Source organism: Podarcis melisellensis, assembly GCF_964234715.1.
Source record: "Podarcis melisellensis genome assembly, chromosome: 12".
Taxonomy (NCBI): Eukaryota; Metazoa; Chordata; class Lepidosauria; order Squamata; family Lacertidae; genus Podarcis; species Podarcis melisellensis.
The window spans coordinates 39339928-39366433 of NC_138544.1; the positions used below are offsets into that span (position 1 = coordinate 39339928).

At 43.8% G+C, this 26506-nt stretch overlaps 1 protein-coding gene across 3 annotated transcripts in view; it reads right to left on the minus strand.

Moving 5' to 3' along the window:
- ARHGAP21 (Rho GTPase activating protein 21) overlaps nt 1–22075 on the minus strand; it is a 106334-nt gene extending 84259 nt beyond the window's left edge. For 2 of the 3 annotated variants that reach the window (XM_081931412.1, XM_081931411.1), the window contains exon 1: nt 21511–22075. In XM_081931412.1, the coding sequence (XP_081787538.1) occupies nt 21511–21591 (81 nt within the window). In that variant the 5' untranslated portion in view covers nt 21592–22075. The remainder of the gene's footprint in view (nt 1–21510) is intronic. The other variant, XM_081931413.1, reaches the window with a different exon arrangement.
- Nucleotides 22076–26506: the final 4431 nt, after the last annotated feature.

Genomic DNA, 26506 nt, shown 5'->3' on the forward strand with positions numbered 1-26506 from the left:
TTTGCTATAGGGAAACTTTTCCAGCAAGTCTTTTCCAACTTTAGCAACAAGCCACAAACACGAGCAACGGTGGCACTAGGATTATCCTTCTTTACAGGAGTCACAGTGGATCAGTTTAAAATAAAGTTTCCCATTTTGAATTGTAGGCATTGTATTCAATGTTAGTCAACCCATGGAAATTAATAGATGTGACTAGGTTAGGTCTATAATTTCAACTTGTCTTTTCTAAATAGAACTTAGTTGAATACAATCCTATTCTAAGTAATAACTAAAGTATATTATTCTGTAGCTAAATAAAGCATTTCTGAAACTTTTAGTCCCGTAGCCTGTGCGCCATTTGCACTGCAGAATTAGTTTGTTAAGAGTAGCCTACGTCAAACTCGTGACCTCATATGTTTGAAGTATAACACCCATTAGTCACATCCAGTTTAGAGACAAGAAACAGATTTGTTTGGTAATGTACATATTCAAGAATCTTAATTTAACATGATCAGTTACTTGAATGATGCTGAAATTTCTATGCTTGCCCACAACTTACGCACATTTAATTTGTGCTCATTCAGCTTTAAGCGTGTGGCAAAAAATATATATTAAAGGAGCAGAAAAGGGGTAGGGATCTGGGGGAAATTACTTTGGCAATACCACCCGCCATTTAATCCAGTAGGTTTTGACTATACACAATTTTGGCTTTAGACCCAATCCCCAGAAAGTAACACCCACTTAAGTTGCTGGCTTAAAGTAAAGATACCTAGGATCAAGCTTTAAGTGTCCAGAATTTCCACAAACAAGAGCTGGAATTTACTGGACAAATCAATGATATGAAAAGTAGGTATCCGTGTTGTTTGGTCAGCAGCCATAAATATTCATTATTTAAGAACTAAGCACATTATAATGTTCAGATAAAAGTTTACCCATACAGACCTCCACTGATGATCCTGACAATATACAGAATAAATAACATAGACTCTTGTGTCCGAGATCACTAACTAGTCCCTGGACCCAGCAATCCAAGGTTTGGGACAGTTTGCATGAGTTGAACACACCTGGCGAACCCTTAGGTTAATGAGCTCCTCCCACAACACTCTTCATGCACAGCTAGGTAGACAAGTTGTAGCAATCTTTATTCTCAGTTTCCCTTAAACTCAGTTTGTTGTTGCATTGGAATTAATGACCATGAGGTTTTTTGTTTTTTAGTAATTCTGGTGTTTCAAAACAAGTCCACATAAAACCATGATTTATGAAGGTGACTGGCTTAAACTAAGCATACTTGGTGTAAACCACAATCTCCAGTTCAATGCATTTTAACGTTGTGTTTTTATATTTTTCTAACCCTCTCTGGGAATTTATGGTGAAGGGTAGGTAAAAGAAATCCTGTAAGATAGAGTGATAGAGATACGGTAGATAGCATAAGCAAGAGGCCATGTAGAAAACATGAGTTTTTAAGGAAGAGACTCAAAGGGAAGGAAGCAATGGACAAATGCTTTCTTAATGGCATACAGTGGTAAAAGGTAAAGGTAAAGGTACCCCTGCCCATGCGGGCCAGTCTTGACAGACTCTGGGGTTGTGCGCCCATCTCACTTAAGAGGCCGGGGGGCAGCGCTGTCCGAAGACACTTCCGGGTCACATGGCCAGCGTGACATCGCTGCTCTGGCGAGCCAGAGCCGCACACGGAAACACCATTTACCTTCCCGCCAGTAAGCGGTCCCTATTTATCTACTTGCACCCGGAGGTGCTTTCGAACTGCTAGGTTGGCAGACGCTGGGACCGAGCAGCGGGAGCGCACCCCGCCGCAGGGATTCGAACCGCCGACCTTTCGATCGGCAAGTCCTAGGCGCTGAGGTTTTAACCCACAGCGCCACCTGCATACAGTGGTACCTCGGGTTAATTCGTTCTGGAGGTCCATTCTTAACCTGAAACTGTTCTTAACCTGAAGCACCACTTTAGCTAATGGGGCCTCCTGCTGCCGCCACGCCGCCGGAGCCTGGTTTCTGTTCTTATCCTGAAGCAAAGTTCTTAACCTGACTATTTCTGGCTTAGTGGAGTGTGTAACCTGAAGCATATGTAACCTGAAGTGTATGTAACCCGAGGTACCACTGTACTACAAAACGTTCTAAAGTCAATGTGTGAACCAACAACTATTAATATCCCGCAGCTCGTATTAAATCTTGAACGCAGGTCTAACACCGCTAAAGCAAAGCATCGCAAAGACTACTAGGTTAAAGAAAGATAGGACTGAACTGGATTCTCTCTCCTAATATTATGAAAAACTACTTTTCCAATCCATCTTTGGTTCAGTTTCTAGTCCTTAGCAAGCTTGGCATTAAGCAGCTAAGCTCCGAAGTAAACATAAGCTCCCTGGTGTCTTTGTTTGTGCTACCTAGGGAATGCGAACATTACAGTCCAATCTACAAAAACATGGCAAGAAATCCAGCAGATAATAAGCATGGAGTGGCGGGGGGGGGGGGGGAGGGAAGGACCCAAACAATGAACTGCAATACATAATCTACAAAGCATGAGAGGGAAAGATCTGAAGGGAGCCTGCAGGAGCCTTTTATTGAAAGAGACATCAGTTGACTTGTCCGCAAATTGATGGCAATCATGTCAATTAACTTACCCAATTGCTTTGCCACTGTTTGAGCAGGAAGCTTCCCTCTCTTCTTCTCCCTGCCCTCCCATCTTCAGAATGCCCCAACATCAAAGCTGACTAGCTTTGTTTCAGAGACCTTTTAAAACTATGTGCATTCCATATGTGAAATGATTCACCTATTTGCAGCTGTGGAACTTGCGGGAGGAGGGAGCTGGTTGTGGCAGGGAAGTAGGTTGAAAGCAGTAAGGGATCAGTTGAAGCCTACAGGAACAAAGCATTACAGAAGCCCACAGAGGGTAGGTAACATTGACAAAGCCTGGAATTCAAAGGTAAGTGAATCTCAACTGCTTTATTTTATTCAGACTTGGCAATTAGAACTATGGTCTATATGGCTTTAATTGGTTCCAAATGCGAACACTCCGTTCAGAGGAGCATCTATATTTCTGGTATTGAGAGTTGTTGTTCTTTAAGTGACTACAGTTGTACCTTGGGCCCCGAACACCCTGGAACTCGGACATTACAGCTCCCAAACGCTGCAAACCCGGAAGTGATTGTTCCAGTTTGCAAGCATTATTCCTGCAGCCAATCAGAAGCCGGGATTTGGTTTTCGAACGTTTTGGAAGTCAAGCGGACTTCCGGAACGGATTCCGCTTTACTTCCAAGGTACGACTGTATAACAAATCTAGTTATAGGCTTTGCTGAGGATCCCAGACCTATGCAAAGTTTAACCTGCAAGTGCCCCCAGCAAGGCCTTCCTTACGGTGGTCTCACAGCTAAAGACAGCATTGCCTAAGGAGGCCTGCCTGAATATTATGAGGATGATGATGCACGACACTTTACAAAATACAAAAGGGCAAACATTGTAAGTCCTTGTGGGCAAGGGAATGTCCATCACACCAGCCAGAACAAAGGGGGGTGTAAAAGGAGGAGAAGAAGTAGTATTATTTTTCAATGGCACTTACTTAAGGATTAATTGCAGCAGGATAAAGGGACTAAAGGAACGTAACAAAAGATTTCAGGGGAAAGGAATGTTCTCATGTGTTATTGATAACTGGAAAGGGCCTTGCTGTTCCAACCAAGCTTTCCAGCAAATTACTAGTTAAAATCATTATTCCCGTGACTGGTGTGTGATTTTTTTTTTTACTGCAGTTTTTGCTTAACTTACTGCAAAAAAAAAAGTACTTTATGCACTGTTTTAATCTCACATCTTTTTATTTCAATTTCTGGGTATTTTTATTTTATTAAATAGAATACTAACATCTCACTTATTTTACATATGCTGGTCTGTATTAGACTTGAACACTGTTTTTTAATCTTAAATTGCTTTGGGATGTTTCATAAGAAGCACACATATACATATATGCAGATAGAGTAGGAAGTCTACCTTGTTTCAATAAAGCCAACTACCAATGCACTACTTCTCTTTAAAACTGGATAGAGCCATTATAGAACACCCATTGGTGTTCATCAAATATCCTCACCTGTCTGGTTCACACATCACAGTAAACCAAAGGATGGCTTACCTTGAATGAGCAAACATGCTGGTCCCTGTTGCTAAAATCACGCAGCGGAGAGGAAACAAACCAGAGCTCTAGTTTAGTGTTAAGTTTTACATGAATGGTCCACTGATTGGAAAAGCCACATCTTGATAAACTCTGCATTTATACAATCCTTAACAGTGTAGGAGGGTCTGGACTTGACAACCCAAAAGTGTTTAGGAATCTCTTTTCCCCCAAGACTTTTTCATGAATAAGGCTACATTCTTACTAGGAGGTAAGCCCCAGTGAGGTCCAGAGGTCTTACCACCGAGTAAGCTGCAAATCTTTGCCTCTCAGACAAGGCAACAAGAGCTTGAGGGAAAGAGGTAAAGTCTGCTGCAGTTTTTAGACAACCAGTTTTTAAATCCTTTGCATGCGTATTTTCTACCATTCACATATTTTTTTAAAAGAAAGACACTGGAATTCAAGCCACTAATCATATGTCAGAAGTGAACTTTTGAAACTCTTTACAACCCTTTCTCCTCTAATCACCTGCCCAATGTTTTTTGACTTCAAATGCGGCTAGAGTAATTTAAGATATGTGTTTTGTGACAAACATCTCAGTTCAATGAGTAGGAAATATAGCTTGCATTTTGAAAGCAAATTTAAGACCTTGGCTGTCACTGGAATTTATTCCCCTGCCCAACAGGAAGCAGTTTAAAAGTGTATGAAGGGGAAAATCCCACAACCCAGCATTATGTCTCATCATGATCTGCGCCCAAGAGCCAAGTTTTATAGAACCAAAAATGTGTTCTTCAGACTTCTCTAATCATAGCATTTGGGGGTATCTTGTTTTTTGTACACCCAAGCTTCCCTCCCTCCATATACTCTCACACACACACACACACACACACACACACACACTGCACTATGGAGAAACACAAAATACACACATACTTTCCCTTAATTTCTGTTAAAGCAAGGGCAAAACTAGGCTTTCTTTCACCCAGGTCAGAGACCCAGTTTGGTACCCCACACATGCATTTGTGTACACACAGACACACACAGGCTGGGAGCTTTAATGGCACCCCTCTGGAGGCTTTGCCCGGGGCAAAAAAACCTGGCTAGCTCCCCTGTAGCCACGGCACTGATTAAAAGGTGCTTGGAAGTCTGCAACTGTAGAAAGTTTGTGACTCAGTGACATGAACCAGGTAAATTTCTTGCCTCTGAGTCCGAAACTTAATGAATTTTCTACATGACTCATCTGCCTATAGCTACATGTAGCAAGTGCACGTACCGAGAACACTGCTTTCTCAATTGCAATGATTTCACAAACATTTAATGGGCTAGAAACATTTCTGGGCTTATTTGCAAGGTTGGGGTAGGCTTTCCTTTTAGGAATCTTGTAACATAAAACTGCCCCCAAACTTGCATCCAATTATGTATAAATTATGGCTTCCATCCTGCGAATTTTAGTATGCAAATAGCTGAAAGTGGGGAGGAAGAGGCTAAATTTCTGCTAGTGGAGAAAAAACATTGGGGTTTTATTCCTTACAGAGGGGTTTATAACTTGCAGCAGCTATAGCTGAGCAATGTGCTTTTCTAGATCCTGTTTTTATATTCCCACTTGGTATTGCTGCTTCTTTAAATGCGAGTAGAAGCTTTCAGCAAACATCAAATCATATTCCTCAGGCAGTGCATCTGGGGACAAGCTTAGCTATGCAAGCTTAGCTAGAGCTGCCCACCTTGATTTCCATCATAGCCTCACTGAACCCAAAGGTACATGCTAGCCAAAACTCTGCATTTATTCACCCTAGTCCTTGCTTGGCATCTTTTTCTTACTGACTTGTTTACACTTCATAGGAATCTTGCTTCATTCCGCCAAAGAGGCTCTTTGTTTAGATTTTGGAGGAGAAACAGCTTTAGTTTTGAAAGAATGCATAATGGGAATTATATTTGGTCTTCCATAAGCCCCAAAGGACGTGGGTGGTGCTATAGGTTAAACCACAGAGCCTAGGACTTGCTGATCAGAAGGTCAGCAGTTCGAATCACCGCAAAGGGGTGAGCTCCCATTGCTCGGTCCCTGCTCCTGCCAACCTAGCAGTTCGAAAGCTCATCAAAGTGCAAGTAGATAAATAGGTACCGCTCCGGCGGAAAGGTAAACGGCGTTTCCGTGCGCTGCTCTGGTTCGCCAGAAGCTGCTTAGTCATGCTGGCCACATGACCCCAGAAACTGTACGCCAGCAACTGTACGCCAGCTCCCTCGGCCAATAAAGCGAGATGAGCGTCGCAACCCCAGAGTCGGCCACGACTGGACCTAATGGTCAGGGGTCCCTTTACCTTTACCTAAGCCCCAAAGATCCTTCTATAAAAAAAAACATGATCTAATGAAGAACCTATGGGGATTAATTTCTCCTCAGAAGTTTGGACCTTCTAGAATTAACTCCTGCTGCTGTCTGCTACCCTAGGTTACGAAGGCTACTAAAAATCCACTTGAGGTCCTGAAATTAAAGAAAGGGAGGGGTTCCTATTACCACAGCAACTAAGGAAGCCTATTTACAAAAGCCAATGAAGATTTGAGAACCGAGGAAGCAGCCACTGTCATCCCAGTGAAACTGACTGCACTAATTGTGGGAGCATGACCTTCCTCAACATCTCTTCTGTAAAGCAAATTGAGTTTTTCAAAGAGATCCTGCAAAGCGGGGAGGTAAATAAGAGGAAGAAATCCACTATCAAATTGGCATGCAACAAAGTGTTGAATCTTCAAGGTAATACAATAGGTAAAGGTAAAAGGGTAAAGGGCCCCTCAACGGTTAAGTCCAGTCAAAGGCGACTATGGGGTTGTGGCGCTCATCTCACTTTCAGGCCGAAGGAGCCGGCATTTGTCCACAGACAGCTTTCTGGACCAGCATGACTAAACTGCTTCTGGTGCAATAGAACACTGTGACGGAAACCAGAGCACACGGAAACACAGTTTACCTTCCCATCGCAGTGGTACCTATTTACCTACTTGCACTGGCATGGTTTTGAACTGCTAGGTTGGCAGGAGCTGGGACAGAGCAAAGGGAGCTCACCCCGTCACGGGGATTCGAACCGCCGACCTTCTGATCAGCAAGCACAAGAGGCTCAATGGTTTAAACCACAGTGCCACCTGCATCCCATACAATATAGTTCAGTTGATAGAACATGAGACTCTTAATCTCAGGGTTGTGGTTTTGAGCCCATGGACAAAAGATTCTTGCACTGCAAGGGTTGGACGAGATGACCCTCATGGTCCCTTCCAACTCTATGATTCTATTATTCAATACTTGTAGACCTTTTACTCATTCTTTTTCTATTCTTTAGGTAAAGATAAAAAACGCCAAACTTAATGGTTAGCCTTTGTTTTGCCTTTTACCAAATAATGCAAGCAACATCAAGGTAGCAACACTTCAGGATACTTTTCCTGAGCAGTGGTTTTAGCCTCCTATTAATGAAGTGTACACAATGTAATAAACTCCCCCACAGTTTATTTCTGCAATTTGCCACCAGTATTAGAAACAGGTTACAAATATATGAAGATTAGTAGGTTTGTTAAAAGGACGTGTATTTCACAGCATTTGCTTAAAGTCTTGAACAAAGAAAGGTAAGTGGCTAATTATGCAGATCAGCATCACTTAAGCTTTATACCAACTGCAGCCTCTCCTGGGCAGAGATAACCTAGCCATGGTTACCCATGCAATGATAACATCCCATTTGGATTATTGCAATGTATTGTAAACAGATCTGCCTTTGAAAATGGTTTGGAAACTTCTGTACAGAATGCGAGTATCTGGAGTTTTGACTGGCAAAGTGCCTAGGAATCACAAGCTGTCTCTTTCACTTCTGGACCCAATTCAAAGTGCTTCTGCTCGCCTTTAAAGCCCTAAATGGCTTGGAGCCCAAGTATTTGAAGAAGCACTGCCTTCCATACTAGCCAGGCCACACATTGAGGTCAGCAATCAATACCCTTCTCCTGAATTATATATTATTTAAAACAGGGGTGGAGAACCTGTGTCCCTCCAGCTGTTGGACTCTAATCCCCATCAGCACTGAGCATGGCTGTGGCTGATGGGAGTTGGAGCCCAACAAAGCAGAGATTTCTCATCCCTAGTTTACTAGAACGGGTAACATGCCCTTGATCAGAAGGAAAACAACATTTGATAATATTATTTTCCTCGCCTTTCTACTTTCACAGGAGCTTATGATATCTGCATTTGAAAACACCACATTTTAAAGGGGTAAAAGTTATCTATTTATTACATTTATCTTCCGCCTTTTTTCCAAGGAGCTCAAGGTGACATACATGGTTCTCTTTCTCCTCATGTTATCCTCACAGCAACCCTGTGAGGAAGGTTAAGCTGAGAGACAGTGACTGGCCCTATGTCACCTATTCATCTTCATTGTCTTCCAGGTCTTATAGTACAAGACTCTAACCACTACACCAAAGGGACACAAAATATAGGGTCTATATGTACTTTTGCTGGAATTCAGGAGAATCTACCACCACAATATGCTTTCCTAACTCCTTAGTTGTTTCTTTATATGAGATGCTGCACTCAAACAATAGTGCAGCAGGACTGCAAAAGGTATCTAGTACAGTACTGTAGAAACAGAAGTACATACATTACCTTTGCACAAAGAGTAATGAAAATCTAGACAGTGTCATCACTCTGCCAATGTGCAGCTTCAAGGCCTGTCCACACTTAAACAAGCTTTTCTGAACTCCAAAATATTTACATTTCAAACAGCAATACTGTACAATTTCTGCATAATAGTGGCTAGCACTTGTTTTCTTCAGAATTGCAGCCGGCAAAACCTGTGTCCAAACCTACCATACAAACACAAGTTTCCAGACAAGGACAGTGCTACTCCACTACCTGTCAATACTGGTTTGGATCCAGATTAAGCTGAATTCCATTGAACTCCGTGGGACTTGACATAACGATGGCTGGATTTTCACATTCATTTCAATGGGAAACGAATGGGTAACTAAGTAAACCTGGATCCCAATCACTACTTTTCCTTGCTGGGATTTATTTAAAACTTAGGCTGCAAACATCAGGCTACATGTTATGGAGCAATGTCCTCTCCTGAATCTGCTGCTCATTTTAAACCATACATTCTGATGGCAGAAATTACTTGCTTAAAACATGTTTCATGCCACTACCACCTACTCACACCTATTTTTGTAGGATATACCGTATTTTTTGCTCTATAAGACTCACTTTTTCACTCCTAAAAAGTAAGGGGAAATGTGTGTGCGTCTTATGGAGCGAATGCAGGCTGCACAGCTATCCTAGAAGCCAGAACAGCAAGCGGGATCGCTGCTTTCACTGCGCAGCGATCCCTCTTGCTGTTCTGGCTTCTGGGATTCAGAATATTTTTTTTCTTGTTTTCCTTCTCCAAAAACTATGTGCGTCTTATGGTGTGGTGCGTCTTATTGAGCGAAAAATACGGTATATATATATATATATATATATATATATATATATACACACACACACACACAGGCAGGAGCAGCAGTCCTTTGGAGTGCAATCCTTTAATGCAAATGTGGAATTGGGAGTCAATGTTTTGCATACAGAAGTGTGCTGGCAGAATCTTGACTCCCAATTCTATATTCGCATTTGTTCGTCTTCCCACGTGCAGATACCCATCACAGAAAGATTCTAGAAATATAGTCAGGAGGCAGTATCCAATGAAGTAATTCCATGAGCATACGAATTCTTGTCTGTGCAACAGAATTCTTCCTCCCTTTCCTCTCTCCACACATTCCTCCTATCTGTTCTGGGAGTTCCACCAAGCCCTTGGACAGAGTGTGCACAGGTGTGTGGGGAGAGGAGACCAAACAAAAGTGCTGCTGTGCAAATGGGAATCCTTGTCCTAATGGAACTACTTTGCTGGATACAGTCCACAGTGTATCACTCAGTCTCTGTATAAAACAGTAAATGCCAGCCAACCAATTTTTCTTACGTCTCTGTTCATAAATTCAGGTTACAGTACACCATGTGAATTTCTACAGCTCACCTGTTAACTCCCAACCAGGTATACCCAACCTCTTTTGAAGCTGCCCCCAAATTAATAAGACTCCCTAGGAAAATTTGAACAGTTTCTTCCGTACTTTCTGCAAACAAGTAAAAACTCTGCTGTTTCAGCTGTGTCCTTTGGGAATTAACAACTGCTCAGTGTCACGTTTTGGTCGCTGCCATTTTCAGTTCTATTATGTTTTTAACATTATTGTTCTGTTAATCATTGTAAACTACTATGGAGATTGGATGAAGAGCTGGATAAAAATCTTGCAAATAAACAAACAAACAAACAAACAGACAGACAGACAGACAGACAGACAATACAATATCTACTTGCCGCATTTAGCTGAGATGTTGGACAAACACACTTTACTGCAGATAACTTCCATCTAAGCATTAGCATGTCCACACGAAAGTTAATGCAAAAGCATTTTCCTGAGCACTACACAAATTTAAATCAAATCTTGAATGTATGTACGAAGGAGGGAAATACAGGCAAAATGTAAAAAAGCACAAAATTACAGCAGCAATAAATGCAACAACAAGCTATCTGCATGCTAACATACCCAAGAGAGGATCAGCTACAGGAGCTCTGGAACCAGATCAGGAATTCTGATTAACTCTCTGCTGTTGGCAAAGCAGAAAGTACCATAGCTGTCATAGAATGGAGGCTATGGTGAGTGCCACCAGCATATGGAACATTTTTGTAATTCATTTCTTTCTGACACAGGAAGTTAACTTCCAGAACAGAGAGTCAATCCAAATTTTCTGAAACACATGCGATGGAGACCCCCAAGACTGTTCACATGAACAACTTCCAAGAGCACAACAAAACTTCCTCTCCCTCTCCTCTTCCCACACTGACCCTGAAACTGCTCCAGAAAAATTGTGGCAAACCCCAGAGCATATGGGGGGGGGGGTGCCACATAGGAAGGGAGAAATCTATTGCGCTCCTGGTAGTTGTTCCACATACATAATTATTTAGCTGGATACAACCCAAGGTCTGAATCCAGCCTGTTTAACAAGTGACAATTTCATTCCTAGCACCTGTCAAGCTAGTCAATTAACAAAGAGCTATGGTCCTTGGACATTTTTTTATCACCGTATTGGCCCAAATATAAGGTGCAGGCGGGACAGGATGGGAGTGCTATCGTAAAAGCCAATTTTTGTAAGGTTTAAGCCGCACTTTAACTTTTCACAGTCGGAATTTCGAAAAAAGTGTGGCTTATATTTAACTTTTCACAGTCGGAATTTGGGGTGAACACTGCAATTACCTCCGTCTTCTGCAGACTCTATTTCAGCTTGTTTGATTTCAGCCTATCAAGCACAGTCATGAGACAATAATTCAGAACAGAGAATGTCCCTGAATGCTTTGATAACACAATGTAGAGGTGAGAGTCACTAGTACAGTGAAAACACCCTACAACAAGGCTCCAGTCCAGATCTTCTGTCCCAGCAGCTTCAGACTGATGCTAAACAGCCCTGGTGATATATAGATATAGATACACACACACACACATGCATACACACACACACACACCTTGCAGAATACAATCAATCCCCAATGGTCCAAACTATCCGTCAGTGAAGGCCTGCTGGAGTACATGCCAAGAGAACTACTCAAGAGCCAGACCCATTGGTTCTCTTAGATGTTCAAGGTGGGGGTTGAATCAATTTGCATAGTTAAGAAATCCAAATTATCAGGATGAAGAATTTTCTCCATCAGCTTCCAGATGCAGATCTACCAGGGCCTGACGGAAATGGGTTCTAGAAAAGTGTTATCCAGAAGTGGAGTTACTCGACCACCATATGTTCAACTTCCTTCTCTAAGACAGTGGAAGATTCAAAAACAGCCCTAAAGCTGGCTAGCTCATCTAACGATGTCTAAAGATGATTTTATCAGTGGGTGCATCACAGCTTCTCTTTAAAATATAGGAAGGAGGATATATTACTTCAAACAGCATGCCAACATCCCACAAATCAGGTTCCAGAAGAGCTTGATATATACATTAGGCAATACTTAACTAATTATGCTAGTGAACTGTCCTTTAATATCAAAATGTGTACAGACTTATATTACCGTATAACCCCTTGACCAAAACAATGCAAAAATTATCAAGGAGTAAATGCACCACTCAAAGACTCCATCTGACTGGAAGTACAAACTAAACTAAGACCCTTTGCCATTCTCTTGCATATCAACCACCTTTCATAAGGTCTTAAATAAATGAGCATGCACTAGGGCTGCACTCCTATGTGCATTGCCTTGAGAATATGTCCCACTAAACCCAGTAGGACTTACTTCTGAGTAAACAGGCACAGACTTTAAATTGCCAAGATCTACTTGAAACCTGCAATCCAGAAATATAATCAGCACCACAGGGGTACAGCCCTCTTTCAGCAAATCCAAGTGAGGAATGTACAATGCAAGGCTAGTTTAGAAGTAGAGCCAAGACTTTTACTTGGTTTTTGGAAGACTTATTACTGAAACTATTTAAAGTCATTGCACAATTCCTCCTTTTCAAACCAACGGTAAGATCACACAGGTAATGTTTTAACCACAAATGAAAATATTATTTGGTTTAGGTTCTAGAGGCATAGTTCCTCGAGTACTTGTAGTTGGAACTGGAATATCATTTACCGTCACAAGCAACAGTGGCTGGGAAAACAGAATAAAGAAATCATAAGCAATATTATTATATTAATGGATGTAAACTTGGGACAGCTAGCAAGATTCAGATACTGTGCAGGACTTACTGTCCAAAGTGGTTTACTCACCGCAGTACTGGATTTGCCTCTTGCATCTACTGCAAATTGAATGTTCCCTAGCAGGGAGAAAAGAATGACTATGATAACAGAATGATTCCTCCATGAAACTGAAGTCAATGGTATGAGCAAGGAAGCTCCACCACTGCCTACAGCGTCAAGGAAAACGGACACAGTCACTCTGGAAAGTTTAAATCTCCTATCTATACAATAGCTGCTAGGGCTAATTCTGCCATTTCATTCACAGTCTACTTGTGAAAGACCAGCAATTTAAGACATGGCATTTAACAAGGTGTGTCTGTGCAATACTTCTGACACTACCTGGCCTCTAGAAGATGATATTCTATTCTGTACTGGACTGGGAGTTTTAATTGCAAAATTGTTCAACATTGCCCCTACATAATTCATTGGGTAAGGTAAAGGGACCCCTGACCATTAGGTCCAGTCGTGATCGACTCTGGGGTTGCGGTGCTCATCTCGCTTTATTGGCCAAGGGAACCGGCGTACAGCTTCCGGGTCATGTGGCCAGCATGACTAAGCCGCTTCTGGCGAACCAGAGCAGCGCACGGAAACGCCATTTACCTTTCCGCCGGAGCGTTACCTATTTATCTACTTGCACTTTGACGTGCTTTTGAACTGCTAGGTTGGCAGGAGCAGGGACCGAGCAAAAGGAGCTCACCCCGTCACGGGGATTCGAACCGCCAACCTTCTGATCAGCAAGTCCTAGGCTCTGTGGTTTAACCCACAGCGCCACCCACGTCCCAATTCATTGGGTAGGAAGTTATTAAACAAATAGGACTGAGTCCATGATTGAGCCTATGATTAGGCCCATTCGGAATAAAGGCATGCAAAACTAACCTTAGACTATACTAAGGTTGGACGTATGATCCAACTCAAGGAACGAAAGTGCACATCTTGAGTAAGCCTCTTGCTTACTCGTGGGTACTGTATTTTATCTATTCTAGTGCAAATACATTTGAGTCATCACGTTACTCTTTATGTTGAAGGTGAAAGGGCCTCTTCACAGCCTGATATGATACGGGTGTGGTCCTGATAACCTCCGGGTGTTCCAACACTAACAATAGCTAGAGTCAGAATAGCCATTCATCCATTGAAATATATAAGAGAATCTCCTTAGTAGACTGTTTTTAAGCAGAGAAACATTTCTGCAAGAGTTGGGAGATGGTTCTATCCCTGAAGTGCTCAAGACGTAATTGCGCTTAGAACAGAACTATACAAGGCTTTTGTTGAATGTACAAAATTGCTAGCAATTTTCATGATAGATGAAGGTCATTGGCCAATACATAATTGTTTTTTTTTATGTTGCTCTGTTTCATAGAGTCTAAAACAGCTTGTAGTTTTAATTAGTATCAAGTGTTTCCCAGCGTGATCAAGAAACAAAGTGAGCACAGAGTAACATAAGGGGTAGGGAAGAGAAGAAGGTATTAAACCACTTATTATCACTAAAATGTCCTGATAGCATTGCTGCTTTACCTCAAATCCTGCCAGGATTTCAGTTTGTTTAGTTCCACTGGCTTCGCTGGGGTTAAATCAGCTCAAAAGAAAATATTCTAGCTGAAATTGATGGTTTGATATGAAGTCCCAGAGGTATTTGCTCAGTGTACTTAGCAAGTCAAGACCTTTGCTGACATTAGGAAAGAAGTCAGTTTTGTATACAGCATTCTAAGTCAAGGATGTGGTCCTACAAATGCTGCTGGACTACATTTCCCATTATCCTCAATCATGGACCTTGAAGGGCTGAGGCTGATGCATGCTGGAGAGTGGTAACATCTGAGGACCAAAGGGTCCCCTGTCCCCATGATATATGCAGCATAAATCCTTTGGAGTGTTATGCATATTCTCTCCTATTTCTAGCTTATACTTTCAGTGACTACTTAGGAAAATGTCCAAGTAAGCAAACTCTTCACAGCAACAAACATTTAAAACTGTAATTTTAGAGTAGCTGCATTTGTGTACATAATTTGCTACAGCTTCTTCTAAGTGCAAAATATCACTATTGAAAAGGTAAACACAGAATAAATTGTCAGCTTTGGAGAAGAGCATGAGAAAATCATGGCACACAAAGTTTATGAATAATCCAAACTGCATGAAAACATATTCCGGAGGGGAATTCTAGTCAAGTGATAACATCCATTTATCTTTCTTTTTTTTTAATAGGAAAGGACAAAGTAAACAGGAAAAAATCAAAGTTTTAACACTGGTTTAGTTACTTAAGTATTTTGTTTATTCTTGAGGGTTTTTTATAGGAAGTGGCAATTTATACTTGCATTTTTCTATATTATTCTTTGTAAATAAAATATTTATTTTTAAAAAGAAACTGATAAAGATGGCGTTTGTCACTTTTTTTTGCGAAAGTAATGCTAGCAGTTTTTAAAACTGGCATCTTTTGCCAAAGCACCATTTAATTTCCACATAGTTGCTATACAGAAACATACAAATAAATGCACTAATATTACAGCAGTACAGCATTTAAATGCAAATGAAGACTTAGCTGGCAACACAGATTCTCCATTCTCAAAGGAAATCCTTGTCAGTGTCCAAAACACTAAGGGTCCCCCCCCCCCCATGTAGCAGGCTGACCTGAAGTGACATAGCAATTCCATTTACTAGATTAGTGTCGACTCTGTGGGGAAGATTGAGGAGAGGTAAACATATAGAAAGCTCAGTGGTCCTTCCCCCATTGCCAAGGTGCTATTTCAGTGTCACATAAGTGTTATGAAGCCCTTTCACGACAAGCTACTTTTCTCCTGATAGTCATTGTGACAGTCCTTGGACACACCTGTCTACGTAAACCGCTTGCATGCATAAAAACTACCTAATTTTAGATATTGTATTAGTATTATATATTTTAATGTAAGATCCTACAGTACTAGCATATTACTGAATATGTACAAAGTACACTGTCTAATTTTGCAACTAGGAAAATGAAACCAAGAAAGAGCCATTTATCACAGGACTAGGCCTTTTTGAATCTAACACTGAACTAATATTTAGCATAGCATATCCAAGGATCAAGCTTTCATCTTCCTGCCACCTCCTTTCCCTCTCCCTCCTCTGTGGTGGCCTCAAGGAGCCTGAAAACTTTTGCTTCCACTTCTAAACTAACTAGAAGGTAAAAAGGTAAAGGAACCCTGGACGGTTAAGTCCAGTCAAAGGCGAATATGGGGTTGCGGTACTCATCTCACTTTCAGGCTAAGGGAGCCAGAGTTTGTCCACAGAGAGTTTTCTGGGTCATGTGGCCAGCAGGACTTAACCGCTTATGGCACAAAGGAACACTGTGACAGAAACCAGAGTGCACAGAAATGCCGTTTACCTTCCCGCCACACCTATATATCTACTTGCACTGGTGTGCTTTCGAACTGCTAGGTTGGCAGGAGCTGGGACAGAGCAACGGGAGCTCGCTCCGTTGTGTGGATTCGAACTGCCGACCTTCTGACCAGCAAGCCCGAATAGCTCTGTGGTTTAGATCACAATGCCACCCGTGTCCTAGAGCACCCCGTTACATATGAACCCAGAGAAACAGATTAGTTTAGAAGTGGGTGCTTCTGATCTGCTCTTCGCAGCCAAAGGAGAAGAGGAATGGGGAGGAGGAAGCACATGAGTGATCCAACACAATTGTCCAAGTTGGACCACAATGCCTGAAATGCAGCTGAACTCAATACCGTTACAGCCACACAATCTACCATTATAGATGATCACCCCCAGGAGCAACTAATTACCAACATGTTACAGGAAGTTTCAGACAATGACTGGAAACTTCTGTTGTTGAGTTCCAACCCATCTTCATCCCATTCTTCATACAAGGCAGGCAGGTAAACAGAAAACAAGACTTGCCTATCATTATTTTCTGAAAAATGTTAGAGGGTGCATTCAAACAAAGACACTAGCCCTGGATGAAAGCTTGCAGTCCTACATGCATTAACTCATGAATACATCCCACTGAAGTCAATGGGACTTGCTTCTGAATAAACCTGCAAAGAATCAATTTGCATTTGCAAACTCCTAGTTTCAGAACAAAATAAAAAAAATCCTTCCAGTAGCACCTTAAAGACCAACTAAGTTAGTTCTTGGTATGAGCTTTCGTGTGCATGCACACTTCTTCAGATACACTGAAACAGAAGCTGTTCCTAGTTTCAGAGGATGTGTATTTAAAAACCAACAATGTGCATTCCTAAGGTCCAGACAACTTGTGATTTTTATCACATGACGTGTTAGCACCACACCACCACCACAAAAGTAGCCATGTGAATCAGTCAACCTTTGCAAAAACATTCTACACTATCCAACAGCAGTTCTTAAAGAAGTCCTCCCCCCCCAAAAAAAGCCCAGCAGTAAGAGAACTAATCAATTCCACCAGCCAAGGTGCAGGTATATGGCTAGAATTTTATCTCAGCTGTATTGTGGAGGAAGAGATATGGATTAACTCTCCATCACTCAGTGGTGTTTGGGATGGGAGGGAATGGAAAACCAAGACCAATTAGGTCTGCATGAATAGTGAGCTACACAGAAATGAAATGGTGCTGAAGTTGGTACATGAATAGTTTCAGTACTAATTAGTCCTCCTGTAATTAAGAATTTAATGTAAACACCTCCTGAGTTTGAATGAGCCACAGCATCCATTTTTAAAGACTATTAACGTCTCCTGTCATCACATCACCAGCAATAAAGCCATGAAACTGAGTGTAAAGACAAGTATAACACATACATTATAGTAGTTATCCATATACTTTCGACTGCATGGCTAATTATATTCATAAATGAAACTCCATCTGTTGCTCCATAGTATGTTAGAGATTACCACATTGTGAATGGAATTGCATTATATAACGCCAAAACATTGCACAGTATGTGGGACTGTTCTGAAGTTGTTCTAGATTGTTTTCACATCTGATTCATACACATGCAAATATAACATCCAATGATAAAATGTGAGGACATCCCAGAATTCTCCTCAGCTATCCAGAAAAAAACACACACCATGCCAGACAAATACATGCTCAAGAGGAACATGTGAAAGGCACCCATGAGGAGAGAGTGAGCTGGTTTGCACTACACACTAAGCCAAACCTTGCCTTAGTGAGACCACACAATGTATGGCCTCTCAGAGGAACTTGTAGTCACTCTGCTCCTTCTTGGCCCTTGTGGACACCGTGCATGCAAAACTAAGTCCTTAGCTACAGCTCATGCTTAGTGAGGGTTGAGTTTAATCATGTGTCCCAGTTTGGACAACACACACTCAAGCAAATTGTGGCTTGGCACAGCACAACGGCTAAACAGAACGGGGATAGTCGAAGTGGCGGCAAGCTCCTCTCTAGGAGTCTGCGTGTGTGCATGGTCTTGCTTAAATTGGTTTGGCTTAGCATGCCCTGCAAAGCAGGACAGTGTATTCAGACTCCCACTTTTATTAAGTCTGTCAAGCCCTGGTCTGATTCACTGTTCCTGGGAAATTTGTTAGAAGAGATTTCAGAAGACCTCAGACTTGGTCCCTTTTCCTTTCTCCCACTCACTGTGGGATGAAACAAAATGAAGAGAAGATCCCTTGCCCTGCACAGAGAGGAACATGGACAAGTGCATATAAACTCGAGAGTGGCATATAGTGAAAAGCAGATGCACACAATATACCTGTCTTCTGTTCTCATATCTGACAAGAAACTCTAAGATGCAACAGCAACAAACTATAGTATTTGCCAAAATGTATTATTGTCAGCGCTGGACTAGTTCACGCATCATGATGCCTAATCACCAAACCATGGCGGGGCAATCAGGAGCACCCCCCTTTGGCTCACAGCCATCCTTCGCCAGAAATTTTCCACTCTTCCTATTTCGGTTAGTATTACCAGTGGTTCAGTTATTACATGACAGAACCAGCAAAAGCAGTTGACCTCTAAATTAAGGGACTGAAACAAGAATTAGAAGCTAGTTTCAAACTATGCTTAACAGTAACCAGATTTATGGAGGTTCAGACACAATGCTTAACCATAGTTAGCATTAACCCCAAAGAGAAGGGGGAAGGGAAGGAGGAGTGTGCAAGCCTATGTCTGGCCACCAGAAAGCATGATTAAATTTTACTTAAATAAGAAAATATTCCAGTAGAGTTGCAATTCAACAGAAGTATATTGTATGCCTACTCTGTAAATGTCATGACTGTTCAGCGTACAGAGGTGCTAAGGTTCATTCATCCAAACTGTGTTCCAAAAACTGTGCTGTCACCTATGCCATAAAATATGACTTCAAAGATCAATTCAAACACCATGTTAAACTTGACCATAAAAACACTGAAAGAAGTCTCCATATCTGTTGAAAACTATACACCATTCCCAGTGTTCTCCGGTTAAACCCACCCTACAGTAAGCGATTCCAGTTTTAAACCAAGGTACTGCTAAAGAAAGCTGCATTAAAATTGATACCCCCCCCCAATATGAAAATAAAAAAGTCCAGTAAGTCCACCTTGGAATTGCTCATTTTGAAGAACCAACTAAATAGCCAGCTCCACTGTGAGGGTCCAGCTCCAACTGAGTTTGGCAGAAAGATGTACTGCTCTATTGGTGCCATAGAATGAGGTACACAGAACAGGAAATGCTGTTTTTGTTAATGAAATGCAATCTTTATTTAGGCTATAGAAACTCTGCCAGGGTGGAAAGACAGCCATACTGCTCTCAACAACCTAAAGTGTCTCTATGAACTGTACCGCTTGTATACACTCATAAACAGGAGCTAGTTCAATGAAAAGGTATCATCTTACCTATTTTATATGCCTCAACTCGAAGGGATTCATTATGGTTTACCATGCTAATGATAGGCAGATTATAGGAATGGTCTCAGAGAGCCCAGGATGCCACATCTTCTATACAGTGCACGAACTACTGAGAAATAATTATCAATCGTAGCTGTTTCTCTTCATTCACTGCTCTGCTTTAATGTGTTCTCTCTCTCTCTCTCTCTCTCTCACACACACACACACACACAAACGATTAGGGGAGAGGGGTAGAATCTATCTCTTGCTATCATTTGCAAAGATCACCCAATGCTAAGCCACAAACAATAACCTGTTACAGTTCTCCACCACGTTTTTCTACTCAGAACTTATCCAGCTGTACAGATATATTAGAAGGCACACTTAACAGAGGATTGATCTTACAATACCACGTGGCACTGTTATATCAAAGCACTCGGGTAAGCCAAGGACAGAACAGTAGATTAAAGGCTCCCCTCTTAAATAAACACTATTTTTAAAAAGTGTCAAATTCCATTTCTCAAAAAGGGTATTGACAACAATGCAGCTACAATTCACTTATATATTAAGCAAGGGTATATATAACATAAGAAAATGACACAGAGGACACTTCCACCTCACAAGGACTTACACGCATGGGGCATGAAACTTTCACATACCATATGCTCCATATAAACACAGACACAGCACGATACTCCAGCATGCCTCAGTCCATCGGAAACCCTCATAAAAATTTGAATAAGAGGAGTCACCTTTGATGTGTAGTGCAGAACAAACACAGCGCTGGCGGAGATTTAATGCTATTAGTACTATTAATATGGAGCCTGGGATGAAGGGTTGAAACAGGGGCCTTTCTAAGGACACGCTATTAGTCTCAAACGTGCAGTGCCACCGTTAAGGAATTAAAAATATACAACTTTCCAAATTAAAGATGCACATAAGAATATCCCAGGAACAACTCTGGACAGAGGAGCAGAGATGAGGAACACCCTACACACTGGAATCTGCTGGAGCTGGCCTGTAAAAGCGAAATATGTACACACACACACCAGGAGGGGGAAATGGAAGAGTGTCATTCAGGGTCTTAAAATACACACACACATATATGCATACACACGAAGACTGCGCCGCCCTCTCCCCCCCCCCTCAGATCAATGGGACAAAGGGAAGGGGGGGGAGAAGTAGGGAAAGATTAAGGGCTGTTGTTTCCAAAGGGATTTTTCAAAAGACAGCAAAGATCTCGAGCAATTGGCTCTCTATGGAAAACAAGAGTCTTTTCAGTGAGGTGCGGCGAGGGAGACTCCCCAAAGTCGTAAATGGGGACGGGCTGTGGGGGGGGGAGAGGAAGAGAAAGGAAGAAAAGAGGGCTTCTTTCTCTTCACACCACGGCCAGGTTGGGGGCGATGGAAGACGCGGGAACAAATCCCACCCTAAACATTGTGCGGGAAGGGGGGAGAGGCGGCAGCTCCAAACTTTCTCTTTTTCCCGCCCCCTTCCCTGCTCCCCCCTCTTCCCTTCCCTTCGCTCCCTTCCTTCGCTCGAAGGTCGGGGGCGGCCGCCAACTCCTAGCGTCCAACTCCCGGCAACTCCGGGACGGGCGGGCAGGAAGGGAAGAGGGAGGGCGGCAGGCAGGCAACAGGGATGGGGCGGCCATTAAAGCCGCTCCAATCCAAGCCATTCCCCGCGCGCGGCGGCTACCGCCCCTGGCTGGCTGCTCCAGCTCATAAACACGGGAGCAGCGCTCGCTCACTCGCTCGCCCCCTCTCGCCTCTCCCTCCGCCGCCCCCCGACCCAGCCAACGCCGCTCGGGCCGGACTCGGGACCCGCCCTTGCTTCCCCCCCCCCCCCGGCTTCTCCTTCTTCGCCCCCTGCCTACCTGGCTGCAGCTCCTGGCGACTTCGGGCGGCTGGGTGTCTCCATCTCCCCCGGGTGGCCCCGCTGCCCGACGGGTCGCCATTATTTCATTTCCCAATTACAAAGGAAGCACAGATCCGCCGGAGTCCACATTGGAGGGGGGACGACGCATCAGAATAAAATTTAAAAAATAACTATGGGGAGCGCGGAGAAAAGAGCGGGGAACAGTTTCCACATGCACCGAAGAGAGCAAAGCCTCTCCCTTTTAAGACGAGCAAAAAAAAACACCAACCATATAGAAGTATAGATATATCCGCCTCTTGGTGGGGGAACGGCAACAAAAAAAGAGGAATGTGTACACAGATCCCAGCCAAGCCCCGTCTCCACGGTGGGGTCTTTGGGGAGGGAGGAAAGGGATTCCTCCCACTTTTCAAGGAGCTGCGAGGGAGGCGGGGGGAGAAGATCCCGCCGGACTTTTCCAGCTTAACTCCGAAAAGTCCCCCTTCATCGCCCCGGCAAGGAGAAGAGGAAGATGTGTCAGTGGCCCGGGAAAAAGCCGCCGCCGCCGCCGCCGCGCCTCCTGCTGCTGCTGCCGCCGCCGCCACCCGCCCCTTGTTAGGCTAATTGCACTGGCTCGTCATCTTCCTCTTCCTCCTATCCAAAGCCCCAGACACAAGGGAGGAGAGGGCGGAGGAGAAGGGAAGCGCTGGCCGCCTCCGCCTCCTCGGTATAGACACACACACACACAGGAAAAGTGAAGAGAGGGAGAAAGTTGGCCGGGAAAACGAAGCGGGGCGGGCGAAAGATCCCTGTCCCCTCCCTACAGCGGCGGTTTTTCCTTCCAGCCACCGAGAGAGAAAACAGGATCCAGTGGATGCTGTCAAGGGGACCGGATGATCGCTTATAAACAAGCCTCGGGAATTGCAGAACTTTTTTTCTGCCCGATCCTACGATGCATGTGACACGGAAGTCTGCCTTGTGTGCATACGATTTGCAGGCATTTGAGTCGGTCGAGCCCAGCCAGCAACCTGAGGCGCCAAGGAGGAAAAGAGCCCAGGCATTTGGGCTTTCCAGGACAAATCGAGGTGCGAAGAAGAAAACCTGTCTTTCCTCCCGGTGCAAGCTGCTCTCTCCCTTCCCAGGCTTGCTTCCCACATGCCGCGCGTGCTTTTACTTTCTAGAACTGTTCCTTTGGGGCTGCTTTTCGGCGGAGGGCGCGCCTGGCGTTGCAGGGTTGAAACAGGGACCATTTATTTTGAATGCAGACATCTTCCTAGGAAATCGTATCCTGGAATAAGCCCTCGCTCTCCAGAACCAGCTCTGGCGGCATCGCAGCGCCTAATAATATCCTTTTTTTTTCAAACGGAAGCAAAGCGCGCGCTTCTGGAGGTTGTCCACACACCTCTACAATCGTTGGAAAAGCTGGCGCTGGTCGTTCTAAGACACCTACGACGCTAGCAAATTGGTTTATTTTCCGTGAGGAAGAATGAAGAACACCCCCCTCCCCTCGCCCCAATGCACTTTTTTTTAAAGGACTCTATTACAGTGTCCCACCGCCTCAGGCAATCGCGGTGGTGCCAGCTGCACCCATGTCTGGCTGCCAGCTGGGCGCTGTGTTCCCTTCATGCTGCTTTTGGGTGCGGGGAAAGAGCAGAGAGGACGGTTTTGCTGCCTTCTGCCAGCACAATGCCTGAGTTTCCCAAGCCGTTGGCCTTCCTGGGATGCGGGAGGGGGGAATGCTGGAAGTTTTTTTATATATAATAATAATAATAAAGCAAAGCCGCAAGCACACACCCTCCCATTGTTTGCTGCACACCACGCATGGTCTCTAGTCAATCTGTTTCCAGGCCGAGACAGCCCAGGCGCGGCTTGTGCAAACTCCCCGGAATTAAACTAACCAATAGGACTCTCTCCCCTCCCAACCCGAGCTTGGCTAGGCACCACCACACAGCGGAGGAAGAGCGAAGTTCCTGCTCTCCTCTCTCCACTTGCAGCCTCTGCACGCAGTTCCTGCGCCTCCGCGCTAGGAAAACAGCAGGGATGGTCCACTGGGACGCGGTTGCCGCCCAAAGTCCCCGCAGGCAAACGGCTGGCACAGGACATTATTGGCACAGCAGCCTCGCCTCTGGGTTCCCTCCTCACTCCCGGCTACAAAAACAAATTTCTCCAGAGGCTGTATAAGGCCAGACCCTCCTTGCATCTTGACACTCGGAAAATCTGCACAATTCCCCCGGGGCCAAGTGTATAGATGTTTATTTTATTTTTTTGCTTTGGATTAATGACTCCAGACCATGTGCACACCAGCTTCACTTGAACAAGCTCCTGAGGTGCTTTCATATACAGTGGTACCTCCGGTTAAGTACTTAATTCCTTCCGGAGGTCTGTTCTTAACCTGAAGCACCACTTTAGCTAATGGGGCCTCCTGCTGCCGCTGCACTATTTCTGTTCTCATTCTGAAGCAAAGTTCTTAACCCAAGGTACTATTTCTGGGTTAGTGGAGTCTGTAACCTGAAGCATATGTAACCCGAGATACCACTGTACAATAGTACCTCGGTTTAAGAACAGTCCTGTTTACGAAAGATTCGGTTTACAAACACCGCAAAACCGGAAGTAGTGTCCCGGTTTGCGAACTTTACCTCGGTCTAAGAACGGAATCTGAACGGTGGAAGGGCACCGGCGGCGAGAGGCCTCATTAGGGAAAGCACTCCTCAGTTTAAGAACGGACTTCAGGAACAGATTAAGTTCGTAAACCGAGGTACCGCTGTACTCTCAAGGTGGAGAAGGTGTGTGTCTTTATTTGACAGAGGATGGCCCTTTGTTTGAAAGGCTGCCCACCCAGGCCAAGTCTTAAAGACCATGTTTAAAGAAAAAGATCCCTAAGAAAGAAAAGGGAGGATGGGGCCTTCAAGTCCAACAGCACCTAGGAGCAAAACTGAGCAGGCACACACGTCTCCTGGCCACAGTCCGGCCTACTTTGGGGAGATGTATTTCTATTTTAATTAGAAAAAAATAATTTCTAAATGTGCATATATAAGTACATACATGTGTATCTAAGTCTGCAGGCAATTAAAAAAAATGAAAATCAGTGTCCCAATATGGGGGACGGGATGTTAAGTAGCCACCCTGTCTCAAGGCCAGTCCATGCAATTCTGATTATGGAGGTCATGGGGTAAAGTGGACCAGAGGGAAGACTTCCACCATTTCATATGATGAAAATTGGATGGGTATATGTGTCACAGGAGGCCAGAACTCTACACACAGCACTGTGCATAGTTGATACATGTGTGGACTTCCACGATCTTTCCAACCCCTTTTCAGATGTAGAAGGACTGCGGAGATCAGCAAAAGGAGCCTTTCAGCACAAGCTTTTGTGGTCCCCTTCATCAGATGTATGGAGTGTTATCCTCCTCCTCCACACACATGTGTACAAGAAAATAAAATTGTTCAAGGCGAGGTTAGATGTAAGGACAAAAACCTGTTAGGTTAGGGAGCTGATATCAGAAAGGGTGTCAGCATCCAGGAACCAGTAGAGGAACATTTCAGTCTACATACTCTGCTGCTGACCTGGAAATTGCTATTCAGAGGAAATTCAAAATAGATTCCAGCATGAAATAGTTGTAATGGAACTAGTAACTAAATAAGCTATTATTTTGGGCCCGAGTACAGACAATGGTTTCCTGTCTTACTACAAGTGTTTACATTTACTCAGCTATTATAAGATATTGTGGTCACCAATTACTGGTATTATGAATGGTCACTGCTTATTTTGCTTATGTTTCACCTCCAATGGAATTGTCAGACTATCTTTTGCCTGCTGGCAAGCCCTGGCTGTTGGGGTGGGGGGGTGGGGGAGCAGGGATGATTTACTTTGAATATAGACATCCTTCCAAGGAAGTGAGGTCTGGTGGAGGGCATGTGGACATGGTTTGGGGAAAACAGCCTGGCAGGCCAGAGATTCCCCACCCATGTTCAAGGCCCATGCATAGAGGATACATATGATGGACTAGCCCACAAAAGTTTGCAACACCATAGATTTAGCATGCCTTTTTGCTGCAATAGATTAATTGCTGGCATCTGTCTGCCTCAAGAGACAATGGAGTGCACTTCTGGAGGTGAAGTCAAACCACTCTTTTAGCAGCACTGAAGTGCCTCTCTGGGTAGCAAGCCCAGGCAGCATGTATGGAGGTCCTGGGCTGCCAAGATGACAAGACCCCTGCCCCTCAGCCTCGCTGATATGGCCCAAAGGAAAACAGAGAAATACGTTTGCCACCAGCTTAGCTACAGGGGTTGCCAGAAAGAGGTGTACAAGGCGCCATCAAACCGTCTTAGGTATTCCGTTCCAGATCTGTGTAGCCTTTTCTTCTGAAGATATCCCACAAAGCAGTGGAGGCTTAGGATCAGAGTTTTTCTTCTCCTAGAAGAGCTACCTTCCCAGGTTGATGAGCCCCATCTGCCCCATAATTTCCCTCTACAGCACATGCAGAAACTGCCTTCTTGGCCGTTGGAACTACTATGGGTCTCGCCCACTCAGTCTGCCGGAGCCTGTCATTGCATGCAAGGGAAGTCTCTAACTCAGAGGGTTTAGGATCCATCAGCTACCCTCGCCTGGTTCAGCCATCTAGTCGAAGCTGTTCCTGGGGCACTTATCCCCCTAGTAACTGCTCAGGATCACACGGTTCTTCTACAGTAGTGAATTTAAGCCTCACCTCTTCCTCCCTGGCCTTGAATTCCTGATCCTGTCAGAGTTTGGCTATACAAAGCAACATAAGACCTACACATTCTCTGTCTGTAGCCCCCAAAGGTCTTTCCCTTCTATCTGTTGCCCAATTATCAATCCGGAATCCTACAACAACTTCCAAATCCTCAGGCAAAAGGAAGGGATTAAATTAAACCACTTTTTCCACGCACACTCCTTTCTCTCTTTCACAGCAGCAACGTAAGCCAATTCACCTCAGAAAAGTATTTTGGAAGAACGCAGGTGCCACATTCCTCAAGAGATTCTTCCCTTTCGCCTCAGG